At 48.0% G+C, this 25,964-nt stretch overlaps 1 protein-coding gene across 1 annotated transcript in view; it reads left to right on the plus strand.

The window, feature by feature from the left end:
* The window catches only part of COL23A1 (collagen type XXIII alpha 1 chain), a 351,726-nt gene that overhangs the window by 276,988 nt on the left and 48,774 nt on the right, over window positions 1–25,964 (plus strand). The window contains 1 exon segment of the mRNA XM_030316438.1: window positions 6,548–6,592. Coding sequence (XP_030172298.1) covers window positions 6,548–6,592 — 45 coding nt within the window.

Genomic DNA, 25,964 nt, shown 5'->3' on the forward strand with positions numbered 1-25,964 from the left:
ATGAGGGCAATCATAATAGTATTTGTCCTTTTGTGATGGGCTGATTTCACCTGACGTGATGTCCTCAAAGTTCACCCATATTGTGGCACATGTCAGAATGCTCTCCTTTTTAAGGCTGAATAATATTCTGTTGTGTGCATACATCACATTTTCTTCATCCGTTCACCCATCCATGGACATTTGGGTTGCTTCCACCTTTTCTGTTGCTTCTGGCAGCATTTCTTGACATCTTTGAGCCTCATTTTCCCTAGTCTTTAGGGAGAACGGTGTGGGAAGGGATGAAAGCGTTTTCTAGAACTGTGTGTAGATTCAATAAGATGAATTACACAAAAAGCCACCTGGCCCTAGGGGCTGGCAGGAGGGAGGAGCATGGGAAGGGCTGAGGGCTGAGTGGCCCACAGAACACAGGGGCCTGGGCAGGCTGGCCCCTACATGGCGTGGCTGGGCGGGCAGCCCCAGGGCCGCAGTAAGGCAGACATTGCTGGAGGAGGGGTCCTGGGGGCAGTTAGTGCCATCGAGGCTTGAGGAGACCACCGCTTTGAGAGCTACATCCTCGGGCTTCACACCTCCAAGGGAAGCCTGCTGGGGTTTGGGCCCCCCCTTTGGAGCTGGTCGGTGGCATGAGTTCTCCGGATTTTTATGAGTTAGAAATCGTTCCATTTTGTCTGGCTTCGAACAGTGCTCGGGAAAACCATCGTTCTCCCTGGTTACTTCATGTGCAGATGGTGGTCACAGGTCATTCCACAGCAATCTGGAGCCGGGGCTTGGCCTGAAAACCCAGGATTTCTTTGAGGAACCCCATTCCCAAACCATTTGACCCCTGCATCCTGATCCCCAGCTCCTTAGACCGCGATGAGGGACATGGAAAATCCCCAGACAAAGCCCTGCCCATGAAGTCCCTGAAGTAGAGCCACTGTGTCTCAAGCTTTACCCACCCTGGTGGACACATGAGAGCCCGTTTACATCAGGACCCCGTGTTCTGAAGGCCCAAAGGCGCCCTCCAGCCAGTTACTTACTGGGATCCCAAATAGGCACCTCATTTGTGCCCCCCAAGCTGGTGTGTCTGCTGACAGCTCTTCTGTTTAACAGTTCTGCAAGGCAGCTATAATTCCATCACCCCTAAAATTTCACCCTCGTGGGTTGGGAACCTAGGGCTCAGAGAGGTTGAGTAACTCCTCCAGGTAAACAGCTTACATATCACTCATGAGTCATGTCTTTTCCCCTCCTAGGCAGCCACTGCCTTGCTGGTGTCTGTGGCACACAGCCTCTGGAAGGACACCTCCGAGGTGCCACCATGGCAGCATTCACAGTTAAACACTGGGGTCCCCACAGCTGCCAAATCCTGACCCAGCAGTGTATGGGTTCCGCACAGAGGTGGGGAAAACAGCAGAAGCTGGTCTTCATCATGGATGGATTTTCCAGCTGGAAACCATTTTTCCAAGAGCATCATCCTTGGGCAAGACCTGTCTTCCCCCGGAAAGCCTCAGTTTCCCCATCTGTATGTAGGCAGGCCACTCAAAACATGCTTCCAGATGCTTCCCAGGGCAACCTGGATGTCTGAATCTGTGCTAGCCATGGGAGAGGTTTTCCCCCACTCCAGAAAGGAAAGAAAAGAAGAAAAACAATGAGGAGAAAGCTCTGGGACAAACCACTGGGCGAGGGCCCTCCTTTGTTTGTTTGCACAAAGGGTTGACCAGTTGTCAATCTGTGAGTTGCTCACACAGAAGACTCCAGTATCTGGTTTGGGCTGGCCTCAGAGTGGGTTCAAAAGCATCAGGCTCCTTCTCTTTTTCTACCAAGGCCCTTTCATTTGGGAGTCCTGTGAAGCCTGCCAGGCCTGCAGTCCCACAGGCCCTGGGTGCCCAGCAATACCCAGGCCCTGCCCCACTCCAGGCCCGCTGGGAACTTGTCCATAGCCTCTGGGAGGTGGGGGTCCCACTCTGCCTGGGCAGCCACTCGCCTGCTTAGCACCCCTCTTCATCAAGCCTTCTGCCTAACCGTGCCACCTGGGAGAACCACCAGACAAATCCATTAGTTCAGCCGCCTCGGCGAAGGCAAATGTCTTCATCTGCCTTGAGTTATGCAAGATGAGACTTTTACAGTCGGACCCAGTAGTGACCAGCAGGAAGCCACGGTGTGCTTTAGCTCTCAGGCCCAGGAAGAGCCTGGCTCACTCTTCCACTCATGGGCCCCTTTTTTGCCATGTCCCTCAAGATCTCAGCCTGAGGCAGAATCAAGCATGAGCCTCTGTGACCTGGTGAAAGCCCGGAAGCCAGAAGCCAGGGCGCTGGGCCTTGCGAGTGAACATGGGCCTTTTCCCTCCTACAAGCAGAGGAGCGTGATGCTGTGTGTGCCAGTGGGGGTTCCTGTTCCCACACTCTCGCTTTCCCTGAAAACAGATGTGCCCTGAGAGGAGAGAAGGCCTAACACCAGGCCAGCTGTACAAGGTTCCCAGGCCCAGTCAGCCCCATACAGGAGCTGGGGAGGAGACCGGGATGTATGTTTTGGCCTCAGTGGGCCTGAGATGTCAACGGGGAGATGTCAGGTTGGCAGGTGACCGGACAACATGGGCATCACAGGTCCCATCTGAGGTCATGGACATGGAGGTGCTCCGTGCACTGCAAATCCCTCACCAGTCTGTTATGAGAGTGCCTTACCTAGTCGACATGGCCCTTGGGCGACTCCAGTACAAAACTCAAGGGCTGTGTCCAGTATCAAGGAAAATCAAGGGCCATGTAACTGGCATGAGCTTCTGCTCTCAAAACTCAGGGGTGCATCCTTTATATGGACGAAATATCTTCAGCAAAGGTGCCAAGGCTATACAGTGGGGAAAAGACAGTCTCTTCAACAAATGGTGTTGGGAAACTGAATATCCACAGGCAAAAGAATGAAGCGGCAGGGCCCTTACCTCACACCATAGATAAAAATTAACTCAAAAGGTTAAAAAGGCAACAAAAGCAAAGATAGACAAACTGAGCTACATCAAACTTAAAAACTCCAGCCCAGCAGAGGGAAAAATCAACAGCACAAAGGCAACTTGCAGAATGGGAGATGATGTTTGCATACCACATGCCTGATAAGGGGTTAATATCCAGAAGATGGGAACTCCTGCCACTCAACAATGACCACAAAAATCCAACTAAAAAATGAGCAAAGGGCGGGCACCTGGGTGGCTCAGTCAGTTGAGTGTCTGACTTCGGCTCAGGTCATGATCTCACAGTTCTTGGGTTCGAGCCCCGCGTAGGGCTCTGTGCTGGCAGCTCAGAGCCTGGAGCCTGCTTTGGGTTCTGTGTGTGTCTCTCTCTCTTCCCCTCTCACTCTCTGTCTCTCTCTTTCTTAAAAAAAAAAAATAAACAAACATTAAAAAAAATTAAAACAAAATGGGTAAAGGGCTTGCTTGAATAGACATTTCTCCAAAGAAGACATACACATACAAATAGCCAACAGGTATATGAAGAGATGCTCGACATCACTAATTATTAAGGAAATGCAAATTAAAACCACAATGAGATATCACATCATACTCATTAGAGTGGCCACTACCAAAAAGCAAAACAAAACAAGACAAAACAAAATAACAAGGGTCAGCGAACCCGTAGAGAAATTGAAGCCTTTGTGCACTGTTGGTGGGAACATAAAATGGTATTGTCAGCATAGAAGATGGGATGGAAGTTCCTCAAAAAATTAAAAATGGAATTACTGTATGACCCAGCAACCCTGCTTGCAAGTATATAGCCAAAAGCATTGACACCCGATCTTGAAGAGATGGTTGCACACGCATGTTCATTGCAGTGCTGTTCACAATGGTCAAGAGGTAGAAGCAACCCAAGTGTCCATCACCAGATGAGGTGAATGGATCAAGAAAATGTGGTGTATGGGGGCGCCCAGGGGGTTCAGTCGGTTAAGTGTCCGATTCTTTTTTCTTTTTTTTAAAGCATCCGATTCTTGATTTCGGCTCACAGTTCGTGAGTTTGAGCCCCACTTTGGGCTCTGTGATGATAGTGCAGAGCCTGCTTGAGATTCTCTCTCCTTCTCTCTCTGTTCCTCCTCTACTTGTGCTTTTTCTCTCTTATTCAAAATAAATAAATAAAACATTAAAAAGCGGTGTATGCTTACAGTGGAATATTTATTCACCTTAAAAAAAAAAAAGAAGGAAATTGTCACCTGCTACCACATGGATGAACTCTGAGAACATTACATTAAGTAAAACAAGCCAGTCACAAAAAGACAAATCCTGTATGATTGCATTCTATGAGACACCTAGAACAAGCAAACTCTAGAAACAACGCAGAATGGTGGTTGCCCAGGGCTGGAGAATAGGGAAAGGGGAGTTGTTCCATAGATAGAGTTTCGAATCCTGCAAGATGAAAAAGTCCTAGAGCTCCATTGCACTATGTGTGTGTTGTTAACACTTCTGTACTGGACACTTAAAAATGGCTAAGATGGTACATTTTATGTTGTGTCTTTGAACACAATGAAAATTTGTTTGAATGGCAAACTCAAGAGTGCAAGAAATAGCGTGTTTCTCATCTTTAATAAGTTATGCTTAACCATGCTGACTTCAAACACCCATCCATGAGACTGGCAAGAAATCCATCCTCGGGGCGCCTCGGCGGCTCAGTCGGTTAAGTGCCCAACTTCGGCTCAAGTCATGATCTTGTGGCTCATGGGTTTGAGCCCCGCAACGGGCTCTGTACTGATAGGTCAGAGCCCGGAGCCTGCTTTGGATTCTGTGTCTCCCTCTCTCTCTCTGCCCTTCCCCCACTCATGCCCTGTCTCTCTCTCTCTCTCTTTCAAAAATAAATAAACATTAAAAAAAAAGAAAAGCAGGGCGCCTGGGTGCCTCAGTCAGTTAAGCGGCCCACTTTGGCTCAGGTCATTGTCTCATGGTTCATGGGTTCGAGCCCTGCAACGGGCTCTGTACTGATAGCTCAGAGCCCGGAGCCTGCTTCAGATTCTGTGTCTCCCAGTCTCTCTTCCCCTCCCCCACTTGCACTCTCTCTGTCAAAAATAAATAAACATTAAAAAAAAAAATAAAGAAATCCATCCTCACCCACCCCCAGGCCTGCAAAGGTTTTAGAGTCAACATAGCACCGAGGGGCATCTTCCACATCCAGCGGAGTCTCTCTCTTCTCTCTCTCTTTTCCGTAAAGATGCTCCCTCCTCTTCATCCAGGACTATGCCTCAACAAAAGTCTAGAAGTGCCGCTGACCTGGGGCTGCTTCTGTTTTTATGCCCAGTCCCAATCCCTGGGCCAGGGAGCCCCATGACTGCACGCTTGACAACAGGAGAAAGGAAGGAAAGTTCATACACATGAATTTCTTAGTAAACCATCCTGCCTCAGACCTGATTTGTGGCCAGACTCAGTCTCTCCTCTGTGGTTGTGCTGAGGGATTTTGGAGGGAGTTCAAGGTCGACTTTTATAGGAAGGGGCAGCTCCTTGTAATACAGGCATAGCCTGTGGATCTGCGGATCTACCCTATCCGTGTCCCACCAGGCCGCCATGCGGTGGGTGGGCACCGTGGAAGGAGAGGTATCACATGCCATCTCAAATGGAAGTCTAGTACACATGACTTCACTTCTGCATACCTTTTCCCCCAGCACCTGAGAAAACGGACCCCTGACCTGGGGCAGAGGGGCTGGCTGGTCAGCATTCCCCTCCTTCAACGTTGTGGTTGCTGAGTGGGGGGGACCCACGTGGGCAGAGCAGGGAGAAGGCAGAGGCCAGGGTGGTCCGCGTCACAAATTCAGAAAGGCTTAAAAACCTGTAGATGGAGGGGGTGCCTGGGTGGGTCAGCTGGTTGAGCATCCGACTCTTGGTTCAGGCTCAGGGCATGATCTCGTGGTTTGTGAATTCGAGCCCCTCACTGGGCTCCTCGCTGAAGGTTGGGGGCCTGCTTGGGATTCTCTCTCTCCCTCTCTTATCTCCCCCTCCCCAGCTCGTGCTCTGTCTCTCAAAATAAATGAATAAATAAAAAAAAAAAAAACTATAGATGGAGGACGTTGCACATTGGTGTGGCCATTACCTGCGATCAATTAGGAGTAATTCTAGTATATGTGCTGCCGAAGCGAGCACTCAATTAGGAGAAATTCATGAGCAGCTCCCCCGGGTCCGTGGGGGAGGGAGGTGCCGAAGGCTCTAGCCAGCGAAGTAAGAACAGTCAGTCAGTGGACAGGACGGCGCCTGATGTTATCGAGTTTCGGCATTTGGAAGCCATGATAGTGTCTCTATGGGATGTGTTGTCTCCGATGTTTTATGTTAAGGAATATTAAAAAGCACTTGTCAGGCCTTTGGCAAGAGGACTCTCAGTTTCGTCTTTATTCTTCTCCTAGACCAGGTTTCTCAGCTCCAGACTCTTCTGCCTCCTGAGTCTCTGGGTAGTCAGTCTCTTCAGGTGGGGAATGACTTGTGAGAGACTAAGTGAACCATGGATGTGAGGGCGGTGGGCAGGCCCGGGGACGCCAGGGCGGGGGGGAGGCGGGGGTTGCTGCGCCCAAGCCCACTGGCTTCCTTTCTCAACCAGTCTGTCCTTGTTTTCCTGTCTAGGACCCCCCGGACGGCGCGGCAAGGCTGGAAGAAGAGGCGACCCTGGTGAGTCCCCACGTTTGCTTAGTTTCCAAACCCAGGCCTGGAAGTCTGCCCTCATCGAGACCTGGGACCTGGCTGGAGGTGCCAGTCCCCGCACGCCCCCTCCCCCATAACACAGGATGCGTGGCCCTGGGGCCAGGTCTTCCTCTGCCTTCCAACTGGCCACTGTACCCGGAGCCATAGTGTCAGGTACCTCCTTTCTTGGCTTCTTGGCATCTGCAACGCCAGTGACAGTCCCTCTGCGCCCTTGGCCATTCCCTGAATGTCATGATCAGCCTCTGAAACACTCTCTTCCCTTTGTGGGGGCCACTGATAGTTCCACCAGACCCCTGTCTCTCCACACAATGCGACAGCCCTCCTGTGTGTGTCCCCTACCCTCCCCAGGCCTGACAGAGTGCCAAGAGGGGCGTCCTCCACCTTCCTGCCACACCCTTCTGCCACCGTCATTTCACCCAAAATGCACTCACCCTGCACACCCCCATGGCAGTAAAGCTTCTAGAAGCTTCCCCACACCCTGTCCCCACCCAGCTCCCTACCTCCCCTTCCATCATCCAAGGTCTCTTGGTGAGCTCTGGCCTGCCTTTTCTCCCTCATCTCCCACCCTCCCTCTCTGCCTGTTCTCTGGGACCCTTACCTCTCAAACCAGTCTGCCAGAGATGCTCTTCTGTCCTTTCTGACACCCCTGTGGCTCCAGATCTCTTGTGACGCTGATGACGCCTCCACCCAAGTCGTCTCCAGCCCGCAGGTTGGACTTTGCCCCAATGAACCCAGCAACCCCCACCTGCTCTCCTCTGGCTCCCTGTCATCATCATCGTCATGGGGAGACTCCAGCCACCAGTTCCCTGTGCAGACTCCGGGACAGCATCCCTGACCTCCCTTCCTTTCCCCATCCCCCACGCCAAGTCCCTGTCAATCTCCCCCCTCTACCTGGGCTCTTGGGCCAAGTTCATTACTCTTTGCCTTTAAAGCTAGTTCAGGCATCTCCTCCAAAAAGCCTTCTCTAACCCCGCTGGCTGGGGGCTCTATGCACCCCCCAACCCCCACCTGAGTCTTCAGCACCCAGTCCGGAGCCTGGCACACAGCAGGCTCCGGAACGAACATGCACAGAGTGAATGAGCACATGCTCAGCCTCTAAGCAACTTCACCAGGGGAGTGTGCTGGTGATGCCAGAGGGACCCACCACCAAGCAGATTGCACCCCAGGGGGAAATGGGGAAGTTCTCTCCTTGAATCAGACTCTTCTCCCTGGCGCTGGGCGTGGGCTTCCCGCCCCTCCTACTGCTGCCTGCTTGCCTTATCTAATTCCTTACTGAGAGGACTTCCAGATAAACTCCCCAGAGTTCATTACTAGGAAATGCCCTTCACGGTTCTCTGCTTGCTTTGACTTCCAGAGCTGAAGGCTGCTTTGTGTTAGAGTGCCACGACTTTTCTTTACTATTTTTTTTTCTTCACTGGTTTTGTGTGTAATCACTCCCCCAACACACACACACACACACACACACACACCACCGGCTCTCCAAAAACACACTTCACCACTCAGTCCTCCTTTCTACCATGTAAAAGGTTTCGTTGCATTTTATTGTAGGCTTCTGATGCCCTTTAATGCATAGTGACTTTTTTGAGAACGAAGTGTAATATTACTCCAGAAATCCATTCGAATTATGACTCGGGTTTAACACAGTCTAAAAGTCAAAGAAAGACCAGGATTTACTTGGCCTCTGTGCCGGGTCCTTTCAAGTCCTTCATCTCGTGTGACCCTCACAGAACGCTGCAAAAGATAAAAATATGTTATCATCCCCATTTTGTAGATAAGGAAACTGAGGCTCCAAGGGGAGAAGTGTCTTGTCTAAGGTCAGCTGCTGGGCAAGGGAGGGGCAACACCCCCTCCCTTCCCTGCCTTTTCCCATGGCAGGTCCTGATCCCCTGCCTGTCAGGGAATGGTGTGAGTGGCACAGAGCAGATGTCCCTCTTGGATTAGCTTGGGCTGGGCCTCCTGTTTATTTCCAGATAGTTTCACACACATGCACATCCTGGCTGTGGTGCCTTCCCTTGTACAAACCAGGCCTTTTCCTGTGTCCCAGGGAGAAAGGCTCTTTTTGTCTGGTGGGCCAGTAATCTGGCCGAGATGCCTTCCTGCTGCTGCTGTGGCCACAAACCTGCAGACAGAGCTGACCCTGCCTGTGGGAGCCTTTGCCTGGAAAATGCCTTCAGGGCCCTGCCGTGTTTATGCATTTCCGTTGTAATGGAATGGATTTCTCATCTCCCCCATTTCTCAGCACAGCTCTTGCACTCTGGGGAACTAGGGACCTTGGGCAGGATCCTTTTTCCGTCCAGACCCTCCTTTCCCCAAAATCATCCACTCTCCCCGGCTTCCGCATCCCCAGATTCCTCCCCCGGTCCCAGCACTTCTGTACCTGGTTGTGGTGGTCTGTTCTGCACACCTGTCCTTCTCCACCAAAGCATGGGCTCTTCAGAGCAAGGCTGAACCCCTAGGCACTCAGGAGATGTCAATAAATGCTTGTTGACAGGAAGGAGGAAGGAAAGGGAGGAGGAAAAGAGAAAGAGAGATTCGTGGGCAAATGGAGAATAAAGGGTTAGGAAGCAGGAAGAGACAAGGACAAACCAATCTAATGCTGTTTGGCTGATGCCTGTGCTAAACCTGCAGAGACAAATAAGTCTCAGAGTTCCAGAAGTTTCTGTGATTTAACAACTAGGACTTAAAAAAAAAAAAAAAAAGAACTGGGACTTTAACGGATAGCCACATACTGGCTCTGTTACAATCACACAGGTCTGCCTTGCCATGTCAGTGTTAGGGTTTTTAATCTACCTTGACCCCAAGAAACCCTTTCTAAAAACTCAGTAAAAGAAGCACTTCTGGAATGGTAGAGTAAGGACTTCTGAAAATCTGCAGCAAGAATACTAGGGGGAAAAATGGACCTTTTCAGAGTTCTGGAAATTAAAATCTGGTAACAACCCAAGAAATGTTTATTCAGTACAAATATCTTGCTAAGAACAAGGAGGTTTTAGCATTTTAACTTGCCCATTTCCCAGCCCCATGGTAGCCTTAAAAACCATCAATCTCACAACCATGGTACCTGTGAAAAGTAGCAGCCATGCAGGAAGCAAAACAATTTGAGGCTCCCCAAATGCTTATTCCCAAAGAATTGTCACCAGCTGTCAGCTTCCAGGAAAAGCCCATACATAGGACCTGTCTTTATTTGACCTTATGCCGAGCCCACTGGGAAAAGCTGTATCCCAGAGTGCTTGCCGAAAACACTCAGCAGCAATTGTTTAACATTGCAGCTGCCTAAGGTAGCAATACCAGTAGGAACAAGCAAGAAACTGACACAAAAACTTGAATGAAAATCTAGGGGATGAGCCACTCAAAGGGGCTTTGAAAGGTTCCAGCGTATTCTTGGGAATCCAGAAAGCAATTGCATGTGCAGGGCTGTGTACATGTCCACCAGAGACCTGAGAGAGCCCCAATCTCTCCCTTCTGGCTGACCTCGAGGCCCTGCTCAAGCAGGAAGTAAAGGCCAAGGGAGAGTCGTAACCTGGCGATGCACTGAAGTTGTGCTCCAACACACACACAGAGCCCCTTGGCACAGAATGGGGGACCTGTTGGGTCAACGCATTAAAGGAAACCTCTGTCCATGCTGACTGTGAAGCTAACCAAGACAGAATTCAGTAGCTGCACATGACAAAGAGCATACACTTTGGAGAATTGGTCCAGGAAAACCCCTCAACAAACAAAGAGCAACAACAAATCTTGGAAAGGAGGGTGGGGATCTAATTTCCAGAGTCACCACATCAGATTATTTTAAACGCCCAGTTTTTAACAGAAAATTATGAGACACACAAAGACACAAGAAAGTACAGCAATGAAAAAGGGGGAAATGCAGACAATGAAAACTGTCTCTGAGGAATCCCAGATGCTTACTAGACAAAGATTTTATGTGGACTATTATAAATTATGTTTGAAGAACTAAAGGGAACCAACTCTAAGGAATTAAAGGAAAGCAGAAGAATTATGTACCACCAAATGGAGAATATTAATAGATAAAAAGTATTAAAAAAAAAAGAACCAAATAGAAATTCTGAAGCTGTAAATTGCAATCACTGAAATGAAAAATTCCCTGAAAAGGTTCAATAGTGGATTTGGGCTGGCAGAAGAAAGCATCAGGAAACTTGAAGATAGGTCTGTTGAGATGATCCTGTCTAAGGAAGACTAAAAAATATGAAAAAAAAATGAACAGAGGCTCAGAGATCTGCGGGAAACTGTCAAGTGTGCTAATATACCCATAACAAAGGCCTGAGAAAGGGGAGAAGACAAAGAGGCAGAAGGAATATAAGAGCAACTAGTGGCCCCAAACTTCCCAAATATAAACAAAAATGTTCATCTACACATCCAAGAAGCTTGACAAACTCTACACAGGATAAACTCAGAAGAGATCCACACTTAAGAATATCATAGCCACGCTGCCAAAAGGAAAAAATGAAGAGAGAATCTCGAATGACTCGTCACAGTAAAGGGATCCTGGATAAGGTTAATAGCTGATTTCTGCTTAGAAATCATGAAAAGCATGACTCAAAAGTCAATACAGATGACATATTCAAAGTGGTGGGGAGAAAAAAACTATTAACAGAGAAATCTATAGCAAAAGTATATTGCAAAAGTGAGAGAAATTAAGACGTGTCGCGGGGCGCCTGGGTGGCTCGGTCAGTTGAGCGTCCAACTTCAGCTCAGGTCATGATTTCACAGTCTGTGAGTTTGAGCCCTGCGTTGGGCTCTGTGCTGGCAGCTCAGAGCCGGGAGACTGCTTCAGATTCTGTGTCTCCCTCTCTGTCTGCCCCTCCCCTGCTCATGCACACTCGCTGTCTCTCTCTCCGTCAAAAATAAATTTTAAAAAAAACATTAAAAAAATTTTTAAAAAAAGACAGGCCTAGATAAACAAAAAATGGAGAGAATTGATTTCTATCAGCCTGACTTACACGCAATAAAGGGATTCCTTCAATCTGAAATAAAAGGACATTAGACAGTAATTGAATCCACATATAGAAATAAAGAGCTTTAGTGAGTTAGTTACATAGGTGAATATGAGAGACAGTATAAATGAATTTTTATTTGTAACTCTTTTCTCTCTTCTGATTTAAAAGCCAGTTGCATAAAGCAATAATGATAAAACTGCTGATAGGCTTATGACACGGGAAATGGTAATTTCATAAAAGTACACTAAAAGTACAAAGAAGGAGATAACAAACACAGCTTTATTGGAGCAAAGTATTTGTGTACAGTTGAAAGTGAATTGTTACTCATGTAAACCAGATTATTTATTAAGATGGTATTTATAAACTCCAGGGAAACCACTAAGAAAATTATTCCAAAAATATGGCAAGGGAAACAAGGGAATTAAAATGGTACACTTATAAAATATCTATTTTTAAAAAAAAAAGCAGTAATGGAGTAATAGAGGGACAAAAAATACATAAAATATAGAGAAATTAAATAACAAATTAGCACACATAAATCCTGTCTCCTGAGCAATTACATTAAATGGAAATGGATTTTTAAAACCCCAAATACCCCAAGAAATCTGAGAAAGAAGAACAAAGCCAGAGGCATCACATGTCCTGATTTCAAACTATACTACAAAACTATAGAAATCAAAACAGTATGGTGCTGGTATAAAAATAGACACCTTTTTTTTTAATTTTTTTTTTCAACGTTTATTTATTTTTGGGACAGAGAGAGACAGAGCATGAACGGGGGAGGGGCAGAGAGAGAGGGAGACACAGAATTGGAAACAGGCTCCAGGCTCTGAGCCATCAGCCCAGAGCCTGACGCGGGGCTCGAACTCATGGACCGCGAGATCGTGACCTGGCTGAAGTCGGACGCTTAACCAACTGCGCCACCCAGGCGCCCCAAAAATAGACACCTTTAAGCATGTAGACTAATGAATCAGAATCAAGAGTCCAGACGTAAACCCACCAACAGAACGCAAAGGTTCCAATTTTTCCACATCCTTACTAACACTTGTTCTTTTCTGATTTTAGTTTGGTTATTTTTAGAGACAGAGAGAGCACGTGCATGTGCAGGCAGGGGAGGGGCAGAGAGAGGGAAAGAGAGAATCCCACACTGTCAGTGGAGAGCCCGACACGGGGCTTGATCCCACAAACTGTGAGATCATGACCTGAGCCAAAATCAAGAGTTGGACCCCCAACTGACTGAGCCACTATTTTTTTTTATAGTAGCCATTCTATCTAATGGATGTAAGGTGATGTCTCATTGTGGTCTCGATTTGCGTTGCCTTAATGATTATGATGTTGAGTGTCTTTTGGTTCACACTATTTATTTATTTATTTATTTATTTATTTATTTATATAAAGAATCCACAGAAAAATTATAAAAGCTGATAAACATGGTCAGCAAGGTTGCATAATACAAGATCAATATTTTAAAGCTCAATTGTATTTCTATACACTAGCAATAAAGAATGTTTAAATGAAACTAAGAAAACAATTTCCATTTACAAAAGCATGAAAAAGAATAAAATACTCAGTAATGAATTTAATAAAATAAGTATAAGCTTGTACACTGAAAACTATAAAATATTGTTGAAAGAAATTTAAAAAGACCTGAATAAATGGTAGGACATCCCATATTCATGGATTGGAAGATAATAGAATGTTAATATGGCAATACTCCACAATTTAATCTACAGTTTCAATGCAATCCCTATCAAAATCCCAGTTGATTTTTTTTTTAGAAATTAACTAACTGATCCTCAAATTCATATGGAAATGCAAAGCATCCAGAATAGCCAAAACACCTTGAAAAGGTAAAACAAAAGTAAAGGCCTCACACTTCCCAATTCTAAAACTTAACACAAAGCTGCAGTATCAAGGTAGTGTGGTGTAGACATAAGACACATAGGTCAACAGAATAGAATTGAGATTCCAGAAGTAAATCCTTACATTTACCATCACTATCTTTTACAAGAATGTGAAACAATTCAATGGTACTCGGGCAACTAAATGCACAAGAATAAAGCTGGATTTCTCCCTCACAGCATATAAAAATTAACTCAAAACGTGTCATAGACCTACATGTAAGAGGGAAAAGTATAAATCCTTAGAAGAAAATATAGCGGTTAATGGGGCGCCTGGGTGGCTCAGTCAGTTAAGCACCCAACTCTTGGTTTAGGCCCAGGTCATGATCTCAGAGTTCGTGAGATTGAGCCCTGCATTGGGTTCTGCGCTGATGACAGTGCAGAGCCCTCTTGGGATTCTCTCTCTCTCTCTCTCTCTCTCTCTCTCTCTCAAAATGAATAAATAAACTTTAAAATAAAAAAAGAGGGTGCCTGGGTGGCTCAGTTGCTTAAGCGTCCAACTTCAGCTCAGGTCACGATCTCACCGTTCATGTGTTTGAGCCCTGCGTCCGGCTCTGTGCTGACAGCTCAGAGCCTGAAGCCTGTTTCAGATTCTGTGTCTCCCTCTCTCTCTGCCCCTCCCCAGCTCGCATTCTGTCTTCTCTGTCTCTCAAAAATAAACAAACACTAAAAGAATTAAAAAAGAACACTGTAATTCTAGCCAGGGTTGGGTTTTGGTGCCTCTTCTGTGCCACTGCTGTCCCGGGCACTTTACACATGCACAGTGTGTCACTCAAGGCTTTGTAGCAGTCCAGAGAGGCAGAGATGGGGAGCATTCCTTGCCTCAGGGAGAACAGGCATGTGCTCCAGATCTAGAGTTCCTCAGGGCTGGGATTCTAAAGCCTCTGTACTCCCTGATAGTACTGGCCTAATTAAATCCGGGCCGGAGACCTGAGCTAAGTGCCAGCTCTTGGACTCGTTTACCGGCTCCGGATTTGTCAACCTGCAAGCCTCATTTCATCTACCCACAAACTCAGTTTAAAAGCCCTTGGCCCACTCTGCTCCATCGGGGACAGCTCCAGAGAAGCGTGGCTGAAGACCGTTGTCTTCATGGTGGCCAAGCCTTCCAAGGCTTCCAAGCCTCTGCCCTGGAGCAGACTGAGTGGGGAGAGGCGGAGGGCTGGTTCAGAGCCAGGCCCGCTGGAAAGAGAAGGGAGCAAGCTGAGTGGGACTTAGGAGTCCAGGCGCAACACAGAGGAGCAGGTGTGGGCTGTCCACAGGGACGATGGCCCCAGCAGCCTCAGGCACCAAGGCCGCCCCCCACCCTCCAGTGTGTGGGCTGGGCACCTGCCAGGCTATGGGAAATATTCTTCCCACTCTCCTTTTGCAGGAATATACCCTTCGGGAAACACTCGGGAAATGTTTATTCCCCAGAGGGACTAACAGCTCCAGGTTTGGAAAACCCTATTGGGCTACAAACATCAGTTCAGTTAAAGAGGCCACAGGATCAGTGAACCCTCTACCCTGCCCCATTTTATTTATTTCCCAAGTCATCTGGCTCTTAATTGCTCCCACATTCCTGACGGCAAAGCCAACAGATCCAGGCGATGCCTGGAACACATGTTTGCAAGCTGCACGCAGAGTGGGACCGGGGCACTGGGTGGGGCGACGCGGTCGGCTGGAGGCCCTGCAGCCAGCTTCGCTTTCTGAGCAAGGACCTCTGGACGGCCTGAGCCAAGCCCTCCGCCCTATCCATCACTCCACGACTCCAGGGGCTGCGGCCAGCACAGCCCAACCCTGTGCTGTGAAGTCAGGTGCCACGGGCTTGGAAGTGGTGACGACCTGCAGGCAGGTGGGGGTCCCAGCTCTTGGGGAGCTGCCTTGCTGGCGGGGCCCACAGACAATAATCGGCACCCAAAGAAACGGATTTAATAATTAAGGATCATGATAAGTGCTTAGATGGGAAATACCAGAGAGCCGTCATGGATACCAGTGAGGGCAAAGGATGAGGAGATGTCTTCTGGTTTCATGGTCATGCAAGGCTGATGAAGCCACGGCCTGGGGATGTGGTGGATGTGAATGTCCTGAGGCCGAGGGCACGGGTGTTGATGAGAGCTGTGCAGGGGAATTTTTGTCTTTTTTTTTTTTTTTTTGTAATGTTTATTTATTTTGAGAAAGAGACAGCATGACCAGGGGAAGGGCACAGAGAGAGGGAGAGAGAATCCCAAGCAGGCTCCACACTGCCCGCACAGAGCCAGACGTGGGGCTCGAACTCGCAAACTGTGAGAACATGACCTGAGCCAAAATCAAGAGTCGGACACTTAACCGACTGAGCCACCCAGACTCCCCTGTACAGGGAAGTTTTGATGTCACTCCACGTGCATGGGATACCCTGGAAGCATTGGGCATTTTTAAGAGGCCCCCACTCGTTGGCAGGTTGCAGTGCCCAGAAGAGGCCAGTTCGGAGGCTGTGGGGGTAGTGCCGATGTGAAGCAATGGTGGCCTGTGATGCGGTGCCAGTAGGGCCCAAGGGAGGTGGCGGCTGGTTTGTTTCAGAGACTCACAGATGGGCTACATGTGACCTGTCCACCAGTGATAAGCTCCTTCTCTGGAATGCCACCACCCCCACTCTGGCCACCCCTCTGCAGACCTGGATGGTGTCCTGAGCTTAGGGTCCCACAAGGCTGCTTCTAACCTGGGCTGCGCCCTCACCACCGTGGTGACCTCAGACGAGCCACGCACCCGCCCGGGGACCCCGGGGAACGCTCAGTCAACATCAGAGTTCTGTCTGCCAAAGCAGTTTCCCTCCACCCCCTTTGTTAGGCTCAGAGTCAGACAGCCTGGCTTCTGCCCAGATCAACGGCAGCCTTTCCAAGCCTGTTTTCTCATGGTAACATGTGCCCGGTGAGGAGGCAGCAGGGATTAAATGAGACGGTTGAGGAAAACAGCATAGCTCCCAACACTCATGAGGACTCGTGAGTGAGTGATGGTTATGCTAACAGTGCCTTCTCCTGGGCTGTACCTCCAGCCAGACCCGGGGTGCATACTCAGAACCTCCAGGCTCTCAGAATGATAATCCCAGTCTAAGCTATCTTAGAGGGAGCTTAGAGGTGAGTGTGAGAAACGGCAGCCGAAGCTGGAAGACCAGACAAAAAAACACAGACCTGGGGGCGCCCAGGTGGCTCGGTCGGTTCAGCACCTGACTTCGGCTCAGGTCACAGTCTCACCGTTCATGAGTTCGAGCCCCACGTCGGACTCTGCGCTAACAGCTCAGAGCCTGGAGCCTGCTTTGGATTCTATGTCTCCCTCTCTCTCTCTGCCCCTCCCATTTGTGCACTTGCACTCTCTCTTTCTCTCTCTCTCTCAAAAGTAAATAAACATTTAAAAATAAATAAATAAAGTAGCTTTCTTTAAAAAAAAAAAGCACAGACCTGGGGAGCCTGAGTGGCTCAGTCAGTTAAGCGTCCAGCTTCGGCTCAGGTCATGATCTCACAGTTGATGGGTTCAAGCCCCACATAGGGCTCTGTGCTGACAGCTCAGAGCCTGGAGCCTGCTTCAGATTCTGTGTTTCCCTCTCTCTCTGCCCCTCTCCTGCTCATGCTATGTCTCTCAAAAATAAATAAATATTTAAAAAAAATTTTTTTTTTAAATACAGACCTTACTCCAGCCATTTTCAGTTAAAGTTTATGGCCATTGCTGACTTGGTAAGCCACACACAAGTATCCAGTGATGTGAAAGAGCTCCATGCTGAAAAGTTAGTCTCTCCCCGCCACTTCTGTTCTCCTGCCATTTGGTTCCCCTACTCGGAGGCAACCTGGTGACCACTGTCTTCAGTCTTATGGTCATGGAAGGCTGATAAAGCCGGGGCCGTGGTGGACGTGAATATCCTGAGGCCAAGGGCACAGGCATTAATGCGGTGCGGGCCACGCAGGAGAGCTGTGGGGGGGGGGGGGGGATTTTTGTCTTTTTTTTTTTTTTGTAATGTTTATTTATTTTGAGAGGGAGAGAAAGAGCACAAGCAGAGGAGGGGCAGAGAGAGAGGGAGAGAGAATCCCAAGCAGGCTCTACTTTCTGTGTCCACACCAGAGATGTACCATGTTTATACAAACAAAAGCCTACCAGGTTTTCTTCTTAGCACAATGGCTGCATAGTAATGTACTGTTCCATACCTTTTTAAAGATGTAACAGGGGCGCCTGGGTGGCGCAGTCGGTTAAGCATTCGACTTCAGCCAGGTCACGATCTCACGATCCGTGAGTTCGAGCCCCGCGTCAGGCTCTGGGCTGATGGCTCGGAGCCTGGAGCCTGTTTCCGATGCTGTGTCTCCCTCTCTCTCTGCCCCTCCCCCGTTCATGCTCTGTCTCTGTCTGTCCCAAAAATAAATAAAAAAACGTTGAAGAAAAAAAAATTAAAAAAAAAAAAAAAGATGTAACAATATGGGGCGCCTGGGTAGCTCAGTTGGTTGAGTATCCAACTCTTGATTTCGGCTCAGGTCATGATCCCAGGGTCACGGGATTGAGCCCTTTGTCAGGCTCCATGCTGAGTGTGGAGCCTGCTTAAGATTCTTTGTCCCTCTGCCCCTCTCCCCTGCTCATGTGCACTCCTTCTCTCTAAAATAAAAATAAAAAATGAAAAAGAGGAGGGGGCACCTGTGTGGCTCAGTCAGTTAAGCGTCCAACTTCGGCTCAGGTTATGATCTCGAGATTCATGAATTCAAGAACCACGTTGGGCTGTGAGCTGACAGCTCAGAGCCTGGAGTCTGCTTCAGATTCTGTGTCTCCCTCTCTCTGCCCCTCCTCTGCTCATACTCTGTCTCTCAAAAATAAATAAACGTTTAAAAAATTTAATAAATTAAAATTTTTTAATAAAAATAAAAATGTAACAATATGCCTTGGAGATCGTTCCCATTAGAGCATATAGAATCACATTAGTCTTTTCACAACTGCATAATAGTCCATTTAAAGTTGCCCTGTACCACCCTTTTTTTTTTTTTTTAATTTACATCCAAATTAGTTAGCATATAGTGCAACAATGATTTCAGGAGTAGATTCCTTAATGTCCCTTACCCATTTAGCCCATCCCTCCTCCCACAACCCCTCCAATAACCCTCTGTTTGTTCTCCATATTTAAGAGTCTCTTCTGTTTTGTCCCCCTCCCTGTTTTTATATTATTTTTGTTTCCCTTCCCTTATGTTCATCTGTTCTGTGTCTTAAAGTCCTCATATGAGTGAAGTCATATGATATTTGTCTTTTTCTGACTAATTTCACTTAGCATAACACCCTCTAGTTCCATCTACATAGTTGCAAATGGCAAGATCTCATTCTTTTTGATTGCTGAGTAATACTCCATTATATATATATATATATATATATATATATATATATATATATATATATAATCTCACATCTTTCTTTACCCATTCATCCATCGATGGACATTTGGGCTCTTTCCATACTTTGGCTATTGTTGATAGTGCTGCTGTAAACATTGGGGTGCATGTGTTCCTTTAGAACAGCACACCTGTATCCCTTGGATAAATAGCTAGTAGTGCAATTGCTGGGTCATAGGGTAGTTCTAGTTTTAGTTTTTTGAGGAACCTCCATACTGTTTTCCAGAGTGGCTGCACCAGCTTGCATTCCCACCAGCAATGCAAAAGAGATCCTCTTTCTCCACATCTTCACCTGAGTTGTTAATGTGAGCCATTCTGACAGGTGTGAGGTGGTATGTCATTGAACTTTTAATTTGTATTTCCCTGATGATGAGTGATGTTGAGCATTTTTTCATGTGTCTATTAGCCATCTGGATGTCTTCTTTGGAGAAGTGTCTATTCATGTCTTTTGCCCATTTCTTCACTGGATTAGTTGTTTTTGGGTGTTGAGTTTGATAAGTTCTTTATAGATTTTGGATACTAACCCTTTATCTGATATGTCATTTGCAAATATCTTCTCCCATTCTGTTGGTTGTCTTTTTGTTTTGCTGTTTGTTTCCTTCGCTTTGCAGAAGCTTTTTATTTTGATGAGATTCCAGTAGTTCATTTTTGCTTTTGTTTCCGTTGCCTCCGGAGACGTGTTGAGTAAGAAGTTGCTGCGGCCAAGGTCAGAGAGGTTTTTGCCTGCTTTCTCCTCGAGGATTTTGATGGCTTCCTGTCTTACATTGAGATCTTTTATCCATTTTGAGTTTAGTTCTGTGTATGGTGTAAGAAAGTGGTCCAAGTTCATTCTTCTGCATGTCACTGTCCAGTTTTCCCAGCACCACTTGCTGAAGAGACTGTCTTTATTCCATTGGATATTTCCTGCTTTGTCAAAGATTAGTTGGCCATACATTTGTGGGTCCATTTCTGGGTTCTCCATTCTGTTCCATTGATCTGAGTGTCTGTTCTTGTGTCAGTACCATTATGTCTTGATGATTACAGCTTTGTAGTATAGCTTGAAGTCCGGGATTGTGATGCCTTCTGCTTTGGTTTTCTTTTTCAAGATTGCTTTGGCTATCCAGGGTCTTTTCTAGTTCCATACAAATGTTAGGATTGTTTGTTCTAACTGTGAAGAATGCTGGTGTTATTTGGTAGGGATTGCATTGAATATGTAGATTGCTTTGGGTAGTATCGACATTTTAACAATATTTGTTCTTTCTATCCAGGAGCATGGAATCTTTTTCCATTTTTTTGTGCCTTCTTTAATTTCTTTCATAAACTTTCTATAGTTTGTAGTGTATAGATTTTTTTCACCTCTTTGGTTAGATTTATTCCTAGGTATTTTATGGCTTGTACCATCCTTTCTTTACACAGTTTCATTGTGCTGTTTCTAATTATTGGCCATCACAAATAGTTCTGCTATGCATATTTTTATATACCTGTCCTTTTACATATCTGTTAATGCATCTACAGAATACATTCCTAGAAGGATCATTGCAGAAATTGACACATACATTTTATTTATTTATTTAGTTATTTATTTATTTATTTGTTTATTTATTTATTTATTTTACAGAGAGAAAGAGTGCATGCACAAGCGGCAGGGGGAGAGAGAGAGAGAGAGAGAGAGAGAGAGTCTTAAACAGGCTCCATTCTCAGCACAGAGCCCAACTCGGGGCTCAATTCCACGACCCCAGAATCATAACCCAAACCAAAATCAAGAGTCAGATGCTTAACTGACTGAGCCACCCAGGCATCCCCGCACATGCATTTTGAGTCCTAATTAGCACTGCCAAATCAGACTCTGCTGGGATTATAGTTTTAACCTTCTTTACTTATATTATGAATGAAAATTTGCTTTTGTTTCATATATTTAGAAGCTATTTATGTTTTCTGTGAACTGTCCCCTCATATCTTTGACCACTTTTTTAGTAGGTTGTTGATGATTTTAGGGTTAATTGGTAGGAGCATTTTTGTGTCAAGGTATATCGGCCTTTGTGACATGAGTCAGAAATAGTTTTCCCCGTGGCTTTTGTCTTTGCTTCCAGTGCTTTGTGCCTTGTTAGGCATTTTTTGTTTTTATATGGTTGACTCAGACTTTTATTTTATGGCTTCTGGATTATGAACTGTAGTTGGAAAAACCTTCCCCTCTCCACGGTTAGAAAGGAATTTTCCTCTAGGATTTTTAAAAAATTTTTTTAATCTTTATTTATTTTTGAGAGAGAGAGAGAGCGTGAGCAGGGGAGAGGCAGAGAGAGAGGGAGACACAGAATCCGAAGAAGGCTCCAGGCTCTGAGCTGTCAGCATAGAGCCCAACGTGGGGCTTGAACCTACAGACCCCAAGATCATGACTTGAGCCAAAGTTGGACACTTAACCGACTGAGCCACCCAGGCGCCCCTAGGATTTTTTTTTTAGTTGAGGTATCATTGCCACACAGTGTTACATGAGTTTCAGGTGCACAACCCAGTGATTCAGCTTCTCTATGTTATGCTGTGCTCATGACAAGTATAACTACCCTCTGTCACCATACAACAATATTACTGTGTCATTGACTATATTCCCTATGCTGTACTTTTCATCCCTGTGACTTAGTCATTCCATAACTGGAAGCCTGTATCTCTCACTCCCCTTCACCCATTTTTCCCACCCCCCTCTCGCTTCTGGCAACCACCAGTTTGTTCTCTGTATTCGTGGGTCTGTTTTCCTCTAGGATTTTTATGATTTTTTTTTAACATGTAAGACTTTGATCCTTCTGGAATTTATCCTGACTCATGCTGAGGCACAGATCCAACTTCACTTTGTCCCAATAACCACCAGTCTGCCTAGCACCCCTCTAGTTAAACAATGCCTCTCTTCCCACGGGTTCAAGGGGACAGAGAGTAGCATAGCAGTGGTGTAGGATTGGGGCCTTTGTCCTAAGAACTGTGGGAAAATGAGGACTGGGGGATGGGAGTGCCATGATCAGATCTGCGTCTTGAAAACACCACCCTGGCCCCAGAGTGGAGACTGGGGTAGTGATATGTCTGCATATGTGAGGCCATCTCTGGCCCCTGCACACCCCCCTCATTGTTAGTGGATTTCAGCTCCTGTATCTGCAGCCCTCCCTCCATCACTACTTCTGGGTAAATTCCTAGGGAGCCCTGATACAAACATAGAAGTCCCTCACACACCCAGGCCTCCTTTGGTGAGCTGGGACTCCGGCCGACCTCGCCCCCTCCTTCCCATGGTCTTGGCCAACGCCTCAACATCACTGGTAAATGCAACGTCCATGATGCCCCAGTTCACACAATTCACCCCAGTCCACTCCCTCATTCCCTGACCCCACATTCCTTCCATCTCACCCATCTCCCAACCCACAGATCCCACCACCTCGCCCCATTTGGCTCGAACCCCACATGTGCACTCCGGCACCTGTGCAGCAACTGTGGCTGGTGGGAAACACACGCAACCCTGTCCCCCACCCCCTGCCACGCTGGCCGGTTTGCACTTTAAATGCCAGACCACAGCTTAATGGTTGTGTGGCCCCCACACCTCCTCCACCAGCGTCACTCATGGCTGATGGCCTCGTTTCCTACTCCACTGGCAGTGGGAACAGTCAGAGGCAACTGTGGAAAATTCCACCTCCCCCCATGGGCCGCACACCCAGCCACACTGCACTAGGCCTTTCTGCTTGGTCTCATGGGCCAACATGCAACCGTTCGGCCTCCTGGGGGGTGGGGGGAGACATTCCCTCATCGCTCCCAGAATCCCCCATTCTCCACCATGTTGGATCTTCCCCTCACTGCCGATGACTCCCATTAAAGCAGACATGCTGTCCTGTGTCTCTCATCTTGAAGAAGTGGCCCTCTCTGGACCCCGTGTCTCCAAAGCACGTGCTCTGTGCTTTCGCTCCCCTTTGCCGCTGAATTGCTTGAAAGCCTCCACTGCCCCCATTCCTCCCCTCCCTTCTCCCCAAACCATCTCCAGCCAGATGTGCACACCCATGACTCCCCCTGCCCCGGGCCCCTTGTGTGGCTAGAGCCAGCGGGCAGGTCTCAGTCTTCATTTTACTCATCTGTCCAAAGTGACAGGCACACACACAGCCCCTCCTCCTCAATGCACTCTCTCCACTCAGCTTCTAGAACCTTCTTCTCTTCTTCCCAACCTCTAACTGTTGGGTTGTACAAGGCTGAGCTCCCGATCCTTCCTGCCAAACCTGCTGGACCACAGTCTCCCCACTTCTGTGGTCACTCAAGGGACATCTTGCTTGAGTCCTCTCTCCAGAGTCTTGAGAAATCATCTTGACTCTGCCTTCAGAATCGATCCAGAATCCAGACACTTCCACCCCTTCCACTGCCACCACCAGCTGGGAGCCACCATCACCCCTCCCTGGCATCACTGCAGGATCCTACCTTTGCCTCCCACACAGTGTGATCCTTTTCACACCAGGATCACAAGGCAGGTCTCGTCCTGTGTCTGCACTGAGCCCTGAAGGGGCTCCCATATCAGAGAGAAGAGAAAGTCCTAGAAATGGCCAACAAGACCCTACCCAATCTACCCCTACCCACCACCTCCCTGAAGCCACCTCCCCCTCTGCTGTCACCTCTTTGACCTCCTTGCTGTTCCTTAAACACACCAGGTGATGGGGTGCCTGGGTGGCTCAGTTGGTTAAGCATCTGACTTCAGCTCAGGTCATGATCTCGCAGTTTGTGAGTTCTAGCTTCATGTCGGGCTCTCTGCTGTCAGCACAGAGCCCACTTCAGATCTTCTGTCCCCCTCTCTCTCTACCCCTCCCCAGCTCGCTCTCTCTCTCTTTCAAAAGTAAAAAAAAAATTAAAAACACACACACATATACGCACACCAGGTGCCCTCCTGCATTGGGTGTTCCCTCTGGTAGGTACACATTTTCCCAGGAATCCACAGGAAGCCTTTGCTTAAATGTCTCCTCAGGAAGATGTCTACCCCAACCACCCTATTGAATACACCAGTCTGCACCCCGGCACTAACAGCTCCCCATTGCCCTGCCCCACTGCCTCTCTCTTTCCTTAGCACTTACCATTTTGTAGGTGATGAGCTTGTGTGTTATGCTTATGGTATCTCAGCTACCTCTCTGGCCAGAAGGTAAATTCCTTAGGGCAGGGATCTTTGTCATTGTCACTGCTGTATCCCACTGCCCAGAACAGCAGTGGTCAGTGAATGTCTGTGGAATGAATGTGGATGTCCCAGTAGATCAGGGAGGGAGAGTGTGTCGAGGGGGACTCCTCGTTGTCTGGGTCTCTAACTAGGCAGTAGGAAATGTCATCCATGGAGACTAGGAACCAGAAGAGGGGCGCTTTTGTGGGCAGAATATCATGAACGTGTCTGTGCACCTTGGCCTGAGAAATCATGAGGACTGTTCAAGGGGAAATGACAAGCAGACAGCTCGCAAAGGGAGTCTGGGCTTCTCAGGCACAGTTGGGGCTAGAGTTGCCCATGTGGGACACTTCTGTCACTTCTGTCTAGTGTAGTCATGAGTGGGATGAGGTTCCCAGGGAAGACAGGAGAGAAGGGACAGATGAGCTGAGAAGACTGAAGAGAAGAAAGCCTTGCCATGAGCTCAGCAGAGCCTCTGTGTGAGACTGGGAGAGACTGAGCCAGCTGAACAATCAAGGAAGCAGGAGGAACATGACCTTTTAGAAGCCAAAGGGAGAGAGTGCTTCCAGAAGGAGGGCAGGCTCAGCAGTGTGGAAGGAGGAGGAGAAATCCTTGGTAGCAGGTGGTTAGGGACTCAGTGAGAGCCATTTTGGTGGTGAGAGGGATGGAATCCATATCAGAGGGTCACAAGGTGCGTAGAAGGCAGGGAAGGAGAGGCAGTGACAGGAGACCCCCTCTTCCCAGCAGTGAGGGGGAGGAGAGCCAGGCCGGAGCAGAGGAGGGCATGTGAGCACAGGAATTGGAGCCGTTCCAGAACTGCTGGGAAGCAGCTGCTGGAGAAAGTCGGTCTGATGATGCAACAGGGAGAGAAAGGCAGTGGAGGGTGCTGGGGCCCGGGAAGGTAGGGCCAGTCAGTTCCTCTGACATAACCTCAGGGGCACGGAAAGGAGGCTGGGCACAGGTGCAAGTACATCCGTCCAGGGCATTTTCTTTCCCCGGGGAAAATATGGCACGAGGTCCCTGGCAGAAGGTGAGAAGTCAGGTGTACAGATGTCCAGGTGGCCAACGCCCCGCCCCACCCTAGTCTGGACTTAGGGGCCACAGAGCCCCCCGTATACCATTCTTGGGTATTAGCACCATCACACATCAGTTTTTCAAGCCAAAAGCCTCTGTCTTGTCTCTCCTTTTTCTATGCCCTATGCACCCCCCCACACACACACACACTGCCATTAAACCGATGAGCAAGTCCTGTCGGTCCCCACTGACAAGTGTCTTCTGACTCACTTCTTTCCATCTCCACAGTCAGCACACGAGTCCAGGCCACCATCACCTACGTGGGGGCAACTGCCACTCTTGCCCCCTCCCACCACTGCTCCCTACAGGACCCATGAGTGCTCCTTGTCTCCCGCTACCATTCAAATCCCTGCCCCGCCCCCGCCTTCCCTTCTTTGTCACACAGCTCCTCCCCCTTCCTGTCTGAGATAATCTTCTCTCACCTTCAGGACCCAGCCTAGCCTCCAGCCCTGAATCAGCCCCGGCCTGGCTGGGGTACCTCTTACGTGCTGGGAGCTTCCTGTGCTTCTCCCCGCATGATTGTTTTCTTAAGCATCTATCCTTCCAAGGAAAATTCTGTGAGTCTGAGATCCTGCCTCTTACTGTTACCAGTGTGTCCCATTACTCTCTCCCAGAGGGACCCGGCTCATGGGTGGTGATCCATAAACATGCATGGGCCCACTGAGGGCCGAGTGTCACCTCCCTGTGCCGGCCTCGCTATCCAGACTGAGGTCCAGGGTCTGCAGGAAGCAGAGTAGTTGCTGGCACGGCCACAGCATGGCTTTAGTGGGAAGTACGTAGGGTTCAGGAGTTGGGAGAGCTCCTTCTGGGATGAGTTCCACTCCTTTTTTTTTTTTTTTTTAATTTTTTTTTCAACGTTTTTTATTTATTTTTGGGACAGAGAGAGACAGAGCATGAACGGGGGAGGGGCAG

Source organism: Lynx canadensis, chromosome A1 (assembly GCF_007474595.2).
Source record: "Lynx canadensis isolate LIC74 chromosome A1, mLynCan4.pri.v2, whole genome shotgun sequence".
Classification (NCBI taxonomy): Eukaryota; Metazoa; Chordata; class Mammalia; order Carnivora; family Felidae; genus Lynx; species Lynx canadensis.